Consider the following 14,179-nt stretch of genomic DNA (forward strand, 5'->3'; position numbering starts at 1 on the left):
CAAAACCTAGTCGTGCATTCCTTTATAACTGGGAACTGGTAATCTTACGACTTCAAAGGTCATGAGCTGGGACGGTGACGTCACCAGAGCTGGTATTTCCCATTCCAAACTCGTAGGAGCCTCAACAGCCCTGACCTCAAAAATCCAAGATGGCTGCAACAGTAGTTATAATCGTAGTAATGTTGTTTAGCACTTCTGTTTTGTTTGTGTCTCATTAAATCAGCTGTACACACAGCACTGCCTAACTTCTATGTGTGTGGACAGGAGCCTGCAGTGTTTGTATGCGCAAAATGCAGCGAAATGCCTTGTTATCAACTGCTATTGCTAACAACGCCACAACAAATATAATATATTAAGTGTTTTAGTAGAGTGTATCACTCAATACAAAAAATAAAGGCTTTCATAGAACCAAAAGCCTATAGACCAGAACTGCACATCCAAAGCGTCAAGGCCGCGCCCCTTTTTGGGGGATAGAAAGAATGAATAGCGTTGTTGTGATGGTATTTTTGCCGTGTTTTTAGCTAGCATAGACAAAATACCAATTCATTCATTTCGGGTTCAAGTGTTTTTTTGGTTTGATAAACATGTCTACTAATTATTTTGCGACCTTGCCCGAACCTGAACGGTCGAGATATATGAATAAATTAAGGTTGACTGGACTGTCGCCATGTCCGTTCAGCCTGAGTCAAAGAGGATTTCCGCATTCCCCCAAAAAGGGGCGCGGTGCAGTGCGATGACGCGTTGCAGTTCTGGTCTATAGCTTAATCTGCAGAAAAAACATGACAAAAGCCATAGTAATTTAGACTCAGGTGTGCATAAACTACTTTTTTTTACCTTTTTTAAATACAAAAATGTGAAATTACAGTATTATCGCTTATTGGACAGGAGAAGCAGGTATTTGTCGGTTATATCGCCTGAAAGAAATCCCCCTTAAAGTCTATAGATCCCCCCGAAAATCTATAAATTCCCCCTATTTGAAGAATATAAGGGGGGAATTCCCCCCTAGTTTGCAAAGTGAATTTTAAGCCCTGATATAGTACACCAAGTTTGTAGTATGTAATAGTCAAATAATAGTAGCGGTGGTGGTGGTGGTAGTAGGAGTACTAGTAGAAGTACAAGTAGCAGTAGAAGTACGAGTAGCAGTAGTAGTAGTAGTAGCAGCAGTAGTAAGAATAGTAGTGGTGTGGCCAGTAAGGGCGTGATGGTCAGTAAGGGTGTTGTGGTCAGTCAGGGCGTTGTGGTCAGTAAGGGTGTTGTGGTCAGTCTGGGTGTTGCGGTCAGTCAGGGCGTTGTGCTCAGTCAGGGTGTTGTGGTCTGTAAAGTTGTTTTAGTCAGTCAGGGCATTGTGGTCAGTAAGGGCATTGTTGTCAGTCAGGGCGTTGTGGTCAGTAAGGGTGTTGTGGTCAGTCAGGGTGTTGTGGTCAGTAAGAGTGTTGTGGTCAGTCAGGGTGTGATGGTCAGTATGGGTGTTATGGTGAGTCTGGGTGTTGCGGTCAGTAAGGGTGTTGCGGTCAGTCAGGGTGATGTGCTCAGTCTGGGCATTGTGGTCAGTAAGGGCGTTGTGGTCAGTCAGGGCATTGTGGTCAGTCAGGGCGTTGTGGTCAGTCAGGGCATTGTGGTCAGTCAGGGCATTGTGGTCAGTCAGGGCATTGTGGTCAGTCAGGGCATTGTGGTCAGTCAGGGCATTGTGGTCAGTCAGGGCATTGTGGTCAGTCAGGGCATTGTGGTCAGTCAGGGCATTGTGGTCAGTCAGGGCATTGTGGTCAGTCAGGGCATTGTGGTCAGTCAGGGCGTTGTGGTCAGTCAGGGCATTGTGGTCAGTCAGGATGTTGTGGTCAGTATGGGTGTTGTGGTCAGTCTGCGTGTTTCGTCAGTAAGAGCGTTGTGGTCAGTCAGGGCATTGTGCTCAGTCAGGGCGCTGTTGTCAGTAAAGGTGTTGTGGTCAGTCAGGGCGTGATGGTCAGTATGGGTGTTATGGTGAGTCTGGGTGTTGCGGTCAGTAAGGGTGTTGCGGTCAGTAAGGGCGTTGCGGTCTGTCAGGGTGATGTGCTCAGTCAGGGCATTGTGGTCAGTCAGGGCATTGTGGTCAGTCAGGGCGTTGTGGTCAGTAAGGGTGTTGTCGTCAGTAAGGGTGTTGTGGTCAGTCAGGGCGTTGTGCTTAGTCAGGGCATTGTCGTCAGTCAGGGTGTTGTGGTCAGTATGGGTGTTCTGGTTAGTAAGGTTGTTGTGGTAAGTCAGGGCGTTGTCAGTCAGGGCGTTGTGGTCAGTCAGGGCATTGTGGTCAGTAAGGGCATTGTGACCCCTAATAATCAGAACAGTTACAATAGGGATCCACGCACTTCGTGCGTGGACCCGTAATAATGATACAACCAACGTGATTTCAATATGGCTCTGGATTTCACATCAGTATTGTTCTATGCCTTGTTCATGTCAACTGCTTTCATATCAGAGCTCTGATGAGTTGGACACCACCTCTGGTGTCTAAAAGGCATGTATTGAGTGATGATGTGTGTAGTTCATCATAGATCTAGCCTCTTAATTTTACCCTCATGCACCAAATTGATGCATTTTACTTTAAAATGTAAAAAATAAAATGTTCCAGGGGGGCATGCCCCCGGGCCCCCCTAGAGGGGCGGTGCTCCACATTTTATTGTGTCCCCCCCACTTGTGAAACCAGGTATTCGCCCCTGGGTACCTTCAGTCAACTTCCACTTTTTTCCAGGTTAATTCTTATACGATCATGAGTATGAGTACTGCCCAACCCTAATAATAATGCTGACTTGGTCTTATAGACGGTTTTAACTGGTCAACAAAAACATTCTAAATTCAACCCCAGCTCACTTCCTGTTGCAGTGATTGCTGGTGCAGGACATCTCAGCAGACAGGACTGGCAATTCTGTGAAAACCGTCATTGGCATTAATCAACAACCATCACCACAACTGTGGAATGGTTGTATTGTGTTATAGGGCAGTAAAAATCTTATTTAAGTTATGGTTGTATTGTGTTGTAGGGCAGTAAAAATACCTTATTATAGTTGTATTGTGCTATAGGGCAGTAGAAATCTTATATACGTTATTATAGTTGTATTGTGTTATAGTCCCAGAGTCCATCTCCTCCCCTCCCACTTCCATAGCCTCAGGTGGCTCAGAGTGGAGGAGAGGGTTTCCCAAATTAAATTGTGCATGGTTTTTAGGATTTTTAAACGGGAGGCTCCTCGTTACCTCACTGACTACTTTTGTAAAGTCAGTGAGACTCCATGACTACATGACTACTCCACAAGAGGAAGCACCTCCAACATTGTTCCCCCCAAATTTAAAACCCTAAAGGGTAAATGCACCTTTTCCTACTCAGCAGCTATTTTATGGAACAAACTCCCTGAGAGTATTAAGACACTTAACTCCAGGTTCTCTTTTAAGCTTGCCTTGAAAAAATGGCTGGTTGGCTCCCAAATGTGGTCATAAACCTTTTACTTTCCTTTTTATTTTCCCTTTCTTAAACCTTTTATTTTTCTTTTCTAATGTCCCCTGAATAGGCGGGGTTTTTAAATCCCTAGGTAGGTTCCTGTTTTTAGTATATGAGCTGGTCTCTATCTTATTATTTATTGATTGATGCATTTTTACTAGGTATCTAATTAACCATTCACTTAAGGTTTTAGAATTTTGATTTGAGTGGTAAATGTTATCATCTGTTTGTGTATGTTTTTGTCCTGCGCACACACGCGCTCATACCTGCATACAGATTCACTAGTCTTGTCCCACACACAAGGACCACAATGGAAACAAGCCCTCGGACTTTATTGTGTTTTATTCCTTTTGTGCAATAAGTTGATGTTGTGTTTGTCCTGTACTTACCTGCTATTATTGTTTCAATAAAGTTATCAATCAATCAATCAATCAATAGGGCAGTACAAATCTTATATACGTTATTATAGTTGTATTGTGCTATAGGGCAGTAGAAATCTTATATACGTTATTATAGTTGTATTGTGTTATAGGGCAGTAGAAATCTTATATACGTTATTATAGTTGTATTGTGTTATAGGGCAGTAGAAATCTTATATACGTTATTATAGTTGTATTGTGCTATAGGGCAGTAGAAATCTTATATACGTTATTATAGTTGTATTGTGTTATAGGGCAGTAGAAATCTTATATACGTTATTATAGTTGTATTGTGCTATAGGGCAGTAGAAATCTTATATACGTTATTATAGTTGTATTGTGTTATAGGGCAGTAGAAATCTTATATACGTTATTTATAGTTGTATTGTGTTATGGCAATACAAATCTTATATACGTTATAATAGTTGTATTGTGTTATGGCAGTACAAATCTTATACGTTATTATAGTTGTATTGTGTTATGGCAGTACAAATCTTATTTACGTTATTATAGTTGTATTGTGTTATGGCAGTACAAATCTTATACGTTATTATAGTTGTATTGTGTTATGGCAGTACAAATCTTATTTACGTTATGGTTGTATTGTGCTATAGGGCAGTAAAATACATTGTGGTTTTGTTGTGCTATAGGGCAGTAAAAATCGTATTGCCTCTCTCCCTCAATCAAAAGAGGTGGCAGAGCATTGTTAAAGTTATTGTTAAATGTCATTCCAGTCACACATCAAATCTGTTACCAAGGCTGCCTTCTTCCACCTCAAAAACATTTCCCGTCTTCGACCGTCACTCTCAGACTCTGTGGCTGAGACCCTCATCCATTCATTCATCACCTCCCGGTTAGACTATTGCAATGGAGTCCTGTTCGGGGCACCCAGCAAAGCCCTGGACAGGCTTCAGTATGTGCAGAACTCGGCTGCTAGGGTTCTCACCCACACCAAGCCCTGGCAGCACATCACCCCCACCCTCATCCGCCTCCACTGGCTCCCAGTCAAGTTCCGCATCTCCTTCAAACTCCTCCTCCTCACATACAAGTCCCTCCATGCCCTCGCCCCCCAATATTTGTCTGACCTCCTCCACCAGTACACTCCATCCCGGGCCCTAAGATCTGCTGATGTGGGTCTCCTCTCCATCCCCCGCACCAGGTTGCGGACCTTCGGCGACAGAGCCTTTAGTGTGGCGTCTCCAACCCTCTGGAACTCTCTCCCCCCCCGAGATCCGCAATGCTCCAACACTGGCCATTTTCAAAACAGCTCTCAAGACGCATCTTTTCAGCCAGGCTTCTCCCCATTAGTTAGATAGGTTTATTTATTTATTTTTCCCCTCTACCTACGGGTCCTCCCCCCCCTCCCTACTGCCCCTTTTCCCTACCCCCCATTCCTGACTTGTAAAGCGACCTTGGGTTTCTAGAAAGGCGCTATATAAATTTGATTTATTATTATTATTATTATTATGACCATACAGCTTATCTTAGAGATAAAATGGTCAAGTAGCACAACAGTCAGTCAAGTCTCTTATCGCCGAATCATTTGAAGTCATGCACCATGCCCTATAGAGTGTGGTTTCCGCATGTGCCTCAAAGGATTTCATCCACCATTAATTTGCCCATCGACGTTTTGTAAGATGCTTACAAAAAACAAAAATAGCTTTACTTTGTCAAAACAAGGGATTCAGCTATATTTAGAATCAGGAGACACCATATAACATTTCACTTGGACCACCAACATAAAAAAGTTGCTATATACAGTACAGTACATGCACGACTAGGCTGAATACCTTGTTTGGTCCAAGCTTCAACTCTTATCGCAAGAAACACTTCTCGGACAGTAAAAACAGCCCTTGAACTAAATGGCCTCGCCCCTTTACACAGGGTTCTTAAACAGCCTCCAGTATCTCTGTTCAACCAGAACTCTCATGCCTCTGCAGTAAAATGGTCTCCAAAATCATTGGCAAGGTCCTTGCCTGTCTTCTGGTTCTCATAGCGATAGCCTCGTTGATAGGTAACGGTGTCCAGCTATGGCTCAGTACCCAGCATACACCAAAGTGCCCCACACAATCTGTCAACCCCATCGCACCTGCAGTGCACAACGAGCGCAGCCACGTCTTTGCTGACCTCTCGGTGGACGAGCTCTTTCAGGTGCGTGACTATATGACCAAGATCCAAGGAATGGACATATCAATTGACCCGCTTTCACTTCCTTCGTTGGATTACCTTTTTCTGATTGACCTCTCCTTGCCAAAGAAAGGAGATGTTTTGCTCTATCTCGACAACAATGGGCCCAAACCAGTGAGAGAGGCGACTGCAGTGGTTTTTCATGGTACTAAGGGCAACATAAAGGAATATGTCGTGGGGCCTCTCCCCAACCCGACCTATCACCGAGATGTCACCTTCGAGAGGTATAAGAAGGAGATCCCTATGACCGCACGTCCTGCAAATGTTGGGGAGCATGTATTGAAGATGATATTCATCCATCAGGTGCTTAAACCAGTCAGCAAACTATTGAATGAGAGTTTTGGTCCTGATGTAACTTCAAACCCAGCTTTCTATGACGGCATGCCCAGAGGGGTCAAGTCAGGTGACAGACAGACATGGCTCTCAATCTGTCGGAATGTGGAGGGTTTCTTTATCCACCCAGTGGGGTTTGAGATCTTAACTGATGACCGGAGCACCAATGCATCATCCTGGCGTGTGCTTAAAGTGCTTTATAATGGTCAATACTTCAACAGCCTACAAGAACTGAAAGAACAATATGAGGCCGGAACTGTGAGGAAAATCATCTACAAACCTGTGCCAAATTACGCCACACTCAAACCCAAGCAGAAACCCACGGGCATCGGACCCCAGCAGTTTTATGTACAAGGCCAGCGATTCAGCGTGAAGAACAACCACATCGCTTACCTTGACTGGGGTTTTGCCTTCGGTCTGAGCGCATTTACAGGCATGAGAGTTTTTGATGTCCGTTTTAAAGGGGAGAGGATCCTCTATGAGCTCAGCATTCAAGAGGCCATGTCGGTTTATGGTTCCGTCACTCCACATATGATGCTTACCAAGTTCCTTGATACTGCAATGGGTATTGGGCGGTTTGCCTATGAGCTGGTCCGAGGGGTCGACTGCCCTTATTCAGCCGTCTACATTGACTCTTTTCACTTTATGGACACTGGCATTCCACGTCGTCTCAAAAACTCCATTTGTGTCTTTGAGCATGACACTGGCCGTCCTCTAAGGAGACACTATTCAGAGTTGTACTACCATAGCTATGGAGGATTAGTAAACAGCGCCTTAGTGTTCAGGACCATCACAGCCATAGGAAACTATGACTACATGTGGGACTTCATCTTCTACCAGAGTGGCTCAGTGGAAGCAAAGGTCCACGCCACCGGCTACATCACGTCTTCCTTCAATGTGAATGGCAGTTTACCATATGGCCACCAAGTGGCAGAAAACGTCATTGGAAATATCCACACCCATTTTATTCACTTCAAAGTAGACCTTGATGTTTTGGGTGAGTGTAGCGGCTGCTAACTTTTTTAGAAATCCAGAGAAAATCATATGACACAGACTATGACTTCATAAATGCAGTTACAGTAAGTTAAATCAGTGTTGGGCATTATAGCGTTACTTCGTAAAGCGTTACTGTAATTAGTTACCTTTTTAGTAACTAAGTAATATAAGGTGTTACAATTTCCAAAACAGTAATTATATTACAGTTACTAATCCAAGTAACGCATGCGTTACTGCGTTACATCATTGCCTGCCAGAATGCAGTGTTTTCTATGTAAAAGAAGAAAAGAAAACATTTTATCCTTACGGACTCAGGTAGACTTGTCGCGCACACATATCCATCATCTATGACGTGTATGTGCGTGCGACAGCGTCAGAGCATGCACGCCGGCTAATTCAAAACAAGAAATATGCGTTCAAAAGCTGGACCATTATTGTCCTTTGTAAACTACTGTATGTGCGAGCAGCTTGGCAGATGCTACCTATTTGCACTGTTGACTCGCCCTCATATCGATGCATCATAGAGAAAATAGCCATGAAGAAAAATATGAAGCTGCCACACAGAGAAAGACGTTTGCTGGCTACCTCGAGAGAGAATATGCGCGGATGGAGGCTAAATTGAAGGCGACGTTGGGTGAGGTAGACTTGTGTGTAACAGTTCACTGGATTAACAGATACACTTTGGGTAAGTGTTGTACACTTTGTTACTTCCTAACGTTCTCGTCAAAGCCTTCTGACCGTAGTCAGACGGCCCAGGGAATGTTGACAGATCATCATCACTTTTCTTTCAGCAACGAAGTTGAAACGTTTGCATTGAGGCTGTGTTGTTTTATTACCACTCCGACAGTAACGGCATTTTCTTTACACTCACGTTATCTGTCTGTCTGACTCTCTCATTTCACGTCTTTTCCAGTGTGAAGCTAGCAGTCTTAACACACCACTTGTTCTTTCTAACCGAATTTCAAAGTAAAATGTCTTTGGAGTTTCTTTTAACAAAGCCAAAGCGAAAATAATTAAAACAGTGACATGCTAGACATGTAACAACTTAAGTGTAAGGTATTTGGGGTAAAAAAATCACCAAAAGTAACTAGTAACATAACTAGTAACGTAACTAGTTACTTTTTGAAAAAGTAATCAGTAAAGTAACTTTTATTACTTTTTTAAGGAGTAATCAGTAATCAGTAACTAATTACTTTTCCAGAGTAACTTGCAAAACACTGGTGAAAATAGATTCACACCTTGCAGTCTACAATGAACACCAATATAGCATTGATGTATGATCTGTAGCCTATGTATTGTAAAACATTGAGTCAGAATAGTGTGTGTGTGTGTGTGTGTGTGTGTGTGTGTGTGTGTGTGTGTGTGTGTGTGTGTGTGTGTGTGTAAGCATGCATATTTGAGACAGATATAGAAGTAGGGTGTAATAAAAGGTCAATCTGCAGGATTGGTGAACAATAAACTGCATGAAAGTCAACTTTGTCTCTTCTGCCTCTAGGAGTGAAGAATGTATTCTTGACCAAAGATATGGAATTTGTCAATGTATCACTGCCTTGGATGCCTGAACGCTCCGCCATGATCCCTCAGCTGGTGGAGAAACAACTCAAAACAGAACAGGTGCCCTGTTACCTTCTGTACTAACATCATACAGTAACACTGAGGGTTTTTTATGGTATTTGTGCTGTACTGCAGATCATGTGTAGAGGACACTGATAGGAACGTGTTAATTACAGCCTACACTGGGCAAACAAGTGTGCAGCCTATATTCAGATAAGATATATTTTTGCCCAAGATGTGTTTTCCCACCACAAAAGGATTATGTTCTACACAGCTGGAAACATGCAGTTGGTAGCTTGACAACCATTGTTCTCTCTCCTGTCAAGACTATATGGGCCCTATCGTATGCCTTCGTCTCATGGAGCTAAATTAACAATTAACCACTATCTTACATTTCTCTAAATGACAGCTTCATCAGGTTATTAGCTCATCCCGACTGGTTTTTAACATCAACATAATATTAAGCAGCAATCATGGAGGTTAGCAACAAGCAGAGTGCTAATACTGTTTTTAGCCTATTAGCTTAGCAGCTAACTCACCGGAATGTCCGATACAAATGGCCGTTCTGGACGGCCGCCAGCTCCGTGACTGTTGTGTAACTTCTATTTCAGGTTCAACGGATCTCTCCTATTTATCTTTTCTCTAGTTTTCTAGTTTAATCAAGCGATAGAGTTCAAACTCTCTGCACAAGAGCTAATCGCTGGAGCTACTGTTCGGAAAGGGGAAATGCTGGGAAAACCAGGCCACACATGCATAGTACCTTCTATAGCCGGTCTTCTGCTGTGGTTTGCTGTGGTTTACAGTTATCTTACACCTGCTAAGAGGGGTTTACATGGCCTCTTGGGGCTTGTTGCTTAACTTTAAACCTAGCTTATTTCCTGTCGGCTAACAGGAAGTAAGCTAGGGTCCATTTAGAATGTTTATGTTGTCAAGTTAAAACCGCCTATAGCCTCGGGCTAATCAGTGCATGGCCACCAAAGGTGTCAGAGAGTAAACAAAACCACACCAGCTCCAATGGGGTGACAGTCCCATAACTACATATGTAGGGTGGAGAGATAGTCTCTCTCCACTCATGGGAACCTCGGTTACAACGTAACCAACTGTTTCACCTGCCTAAGTTTTAGGTACCTAAACTTAACTATTGGCTCTCTTTTTTTCCCACGTGACAAACAGCTTGTATACAGTATTTCAGATTGTGGTGTCCGAAAATAATGTTCACATAATTTGTGTCCACAATATGTATTTTGCATTTAAAAGTAAAAAAGAAAACACCCTAGTAAGAAAGTTCCCTTTAAAGCACATACTCTAATTTACATATAACCATCTCCATCACAGATAGCAAGTGTCAATTATATGTTGTTACGTCCATCCTTGTTGTCAAGTAGAGGAAATGCCCCTAACATGCCTCTTCTATTGTGTTTGGTACAGGAGGCAGCTCTGCGTTATGACACCAAAACTCCACGCTACCTCCACATCGCCAGCAACCAGACCAACCGCTGGGGCCACCAGCGCTCCTACCGGCTCCAGGTCTTCAGCTTCACCGGGGACCACCTCCCCGAGAGCCAGCCTGAGGAGAGGGCCATGTCCTGGGCCAGGTGAGCAGTTAAGGCACCCTGTGAGGGTGTGGACTGTGGAGGTCCAAGGGGCCAGATTGTATGGTGGCACATATCATGCTGGACATTTATGTCCAATTGGAAATGTTTTCAGCCACATCAAACTTTGTCCTTATCAGGTCTTTCACCCCCCCCACCCCCCTCTCTCTCTCTCTCTCTCTCTCTCTCTCTCTTTCTCTCTCTCTCTAGATATAAGGTGGCCATCACTAAGCATAAAGACTCAGAGCAGGTCAGTGGAAGTCTGTACAATCAACACGACATGTGGACTCCAGCTGTCGACTTTAGCAAATACATTGAAGACAATGAGAGCATCGAGAACGAGGTGAGTGTGTGTGTGTGTGTGTGTGTGTGTGTGTGTGTGTGTGTGCGCGTGCGCGTGCGCGTGTGTGTGTGTGTGTGTGTGTGTGTGTGTGTGTGTGTGTTGCCTACAATCTTAAAAGCAAATGTAGTCCACGCTCCTGAGCTTATCCCTCCTTTTCCTTTTGCCATCCTCAGGACCTGGTTGCCTGGGTGACCACCGGCTTCCTCCACATCCCGCACGCCGAGGACATCCCCAACACGGTAACCGTGGGCAACGGGGGCGGAGTCCTCCTGAGGCCCCACAACTACTTTGACGAGGACCCGTCCGTCCACTCTCCTGACAGCGTGTACATTGCCCCGGGCAGCGAGCAGAGCTGCCACAACAACAGGATGGCCTGCCTTGCTCAAGAGACCTGCAGCCCCGTGCTCCAACCCTTCACCTACAACGGCTTTGATGGAGTCACAAGCAGGGAGCCATGAGAATGGATTCTATACTTTTCTTTTCTACTTTTGCAGTAATTGTAATCATGATTTTTTAAATGACAACTATATTTATATATCACACAAATTGTCTTATAAATGTATCAATGTAGGGGCACGGTGGCGCAGTGGTAAGCGCTGTCGCTAGAAGGTCCTGGGTTCGATTCTCACCTGGGACGCTGTGAGCGCTGAAGGAGTGCGTGCCCGTGCGCATGTCCTCGAGTGTCAAAAGGGCCTTTCTGTGTGGAGTTTGCATGTTCTCCCCGTGCCCCCTGGGGGTTTCCTTCATATAGGAACCCCACACCAAAACATGCAATATCCTGGTCGCTGATGTGGTGCCTCCTCTGGTCGTTAGGGGCACCTGTTCGGAGGGAGGGGAACTCGTTGGAATAGCGTGATCCTCCCATGTGCCATGTTCTACCGGTGAAGCTTCCCCTGTCAGGTGAAAAGAAGCGGCTGGCTACTGCCCATGTCTCGGAGGAAGCATGGAGCCAGTTTCGGCTCTCCCCAGATCGGCAGAGGGTGGAGCAGCAACCAGGATAAAAAAAATAAAAAATTAGCACTAATGGGGGATAAAAATGGGATACAAAATCTATAGAAAATATATATAAAAAAAAAAAAAATGTATCAATGTGATGTCAAATGAGGAACAAAACAAGCTTAAAGGAGAACTTACCTCCAAAACACTTTTTTTCAGCTTTTAACCAATATATATGACTTTGGGGGTGATGTGTGAAGAATTCTGGTCAGAATTTCCACATTTGACACCAAACTGTTACCATTTTACCATTTGTATCATTTTTCAGCAGCATACCTGGCATAAGCGCCCTCTAAGGGTCCAACACTGCTTTTTTTTGTGCCCTCAAATGAATGGGATATTTGGTACAACCTGACGTCACGGTGGGTTTAGCGCGTGCATCTGGTGCATCTCCAAAGCCTATACAACTAGGCAAGATGGAAAAACCTTACTTAGTATCAGGCTCCAGAGGGCTCTAACTGAAGTAAAAAAAAATCTGTTTGCTCTTAAAATACTGAACCAAACGTCGTCAAAGTTGGCACATGTCTTAATTATAGTTAGTTTCCCGCTGAATGTGTCATTACTTTATTGATATCTTACCTGGATAAGCTCGAATGATGATGTTTATATTATCAGTCCGAGTTGCAAGCACTGTCTCCAGCCCAGGCAGGCGAGAGTCGTACTGTTACATGGACGAGCCCCAAGCTCCGCGGGCGCGCGCAGCAGGCCAGCAGCAGCTGGGCTCTCTGTGCTCTGAGAGCAGCAGAGAGAGCAGTCTGATATTTCCGCAAACAAATATGGTCGCAGTTTAGCGCACATGTAAAATATAACGCTATACTACCCCCAGCAGCAGCTGGGCTCTCTCGGACTCGGCCAGAGCAGAGAGAGCACAGTCTGACATTTCCGCGGCTATCAGTCCGACTTGGAAGCACTTTCTCCCTCGGCCAGTCAAACGGGAAAGTCTGCTCTCTCATGCACCCGCGGGGGCGCGCGGCAGCAGCACACAGCAGCAGTGAGAGGCGGGGGCTTTGAAGTCAGCAGAGCAGAGCGACTGGCTCTGTCTGTGTGTGTGTGAGCTCTGCGTGTGCGTGCGTGTGTGTGTCTCTGCCCTGCTCTGCCTGCGCCCTGAGAGGAAAAATCAGAGGTGTTGTAACTTTCAACAAGAATCACGAAAAGCCCCAAAACGCAAATTAAAAACGGATTTCATTGCGCGGTTTATCTCTAGTTAGACGAGGGAATTACGTGGAGAAATCTCGCATTGTGTTACCCCAGAGCGAGAGGTTTGTCCTATTGTGGGTGTGCTGCTGTTAACGAGCCCATGTCACTTTGCTCTCGTAACGTAGTTTGAGTAGTTTCCATAGAGATACATGCAGAAAAATAATTAAATTTCTAGTTCGCCACTGAATGGCCAAATTGATATAACTATCAACCATTTCAGGATTTTCTGTTTCCATACAGGCCACCAGCGTTGGCTAATTGTTGATATTTATAAAGATATTGCCCCTCTCAAATAAATTATTTTTGAGGCAGTAGGCAAACTGTAATGGCGTCGATTTCCGAAAAAAAATCTTGACTTAACACAGCCAAAGAGTCTAGTATAGACAAGAGTATATGTCATTTCTTGTTTTTTTCCATAGGTATTTTCAAATCACTGTTCTAATACATATCTAGGGGGTAAGTCCTCCTTTAAAGTCCCTGGAAACCAAGCACATGTGTTTTGAGTTTGTCACACCACAGAAAAATGTGTTAACCACCGACCCAAATTAGTATATAAAATGAGATTTCAAAATCAAATGAAAAACTAAAGCAGCATTCTCTGCTCTCTGCTCTGAGACTGTGTGGGTGTGTCATGCAGAGAGCTGCATGACACGCCCCCACCCTATAATACCAGGTTCTGGAATCGACAATTACGTTTCTCCACCAAGAGCTGCTCTGAAACATGCTTCCAATCAGATTAACCAAGCGGCCGCGGCTGCGCGGTGGCTTTATGGCCTCAGGCCAATCAGCACAGTCACACAGGTGGTGTCATTATGTATCTTACAGAGTTATCCACGACAGCTGCACTGAATCAGGTCATCTCAACACGAATGAAGTTTGTGAGTGGAGAAAAGTCTCCACTCAGGAAACCTGGGTTACCTTGTAACCAACCAATAGCTGTATATGGCGATGATTTGCATCAAATTAAATAGGTATCTGTTGTCATCTGGTCGATTTGGTCTCACATCTGTGAAGATTTTTATTGTCACTCCGTAGTACAAGCATCACGTGTGAAATTCTTGTGCTGTAGACTCCGCTAGTGCAGAATAAGGTGCAGGAA

The 14,179-nt window shown here is 44.3% G+C and overlaps 1 protein-coding gene across 1 annotated transcript; it reads left to right on the forward strand.

Annotated features, from left to right (window-relative positions):
• Positions 1 to 4,604: 4,604 nt before the first annotated feature.
• Positions 4,605 to 11,345, forward strand: LOC310788573 (primary amine oxidase, liver isozyme-like; the record flags this gene model as incomplete). The annotated part of the gene is made up of 6 exons (XM_083650105.1): positions 4,605 to 4,795; positions 5,823 to 7,399; positions 8,894 to 9,012; positions 10,381 to 10,547; positions 10,755 to 10,887; positions 11,061 to 11,345. The coding sequence occupies 6 exons, from the start codon at positions 4,605 to 4,607 to the stop codon at positions 11,343 to 11,345; spliced, it is 2,472 nt and encodes an 823-aa protein (XP_083506231.1).
• Positions 11,346 to 14,179: the final 2,834 nt, after the last annotated feature.

This window comes from Poromitra crassiceps (genome assembly GCF_964638095.1).
Source record: "Poromitra crassiceps genome assembly, chromosome: 13".
Taxonomy (NCBI): domain Eukaryota; kingdom Metazoa; phylum Chordata; class Actinopteri; order Beryciformes; family Melamphaidae; genus Poromitra; species Poromitra crassiceps.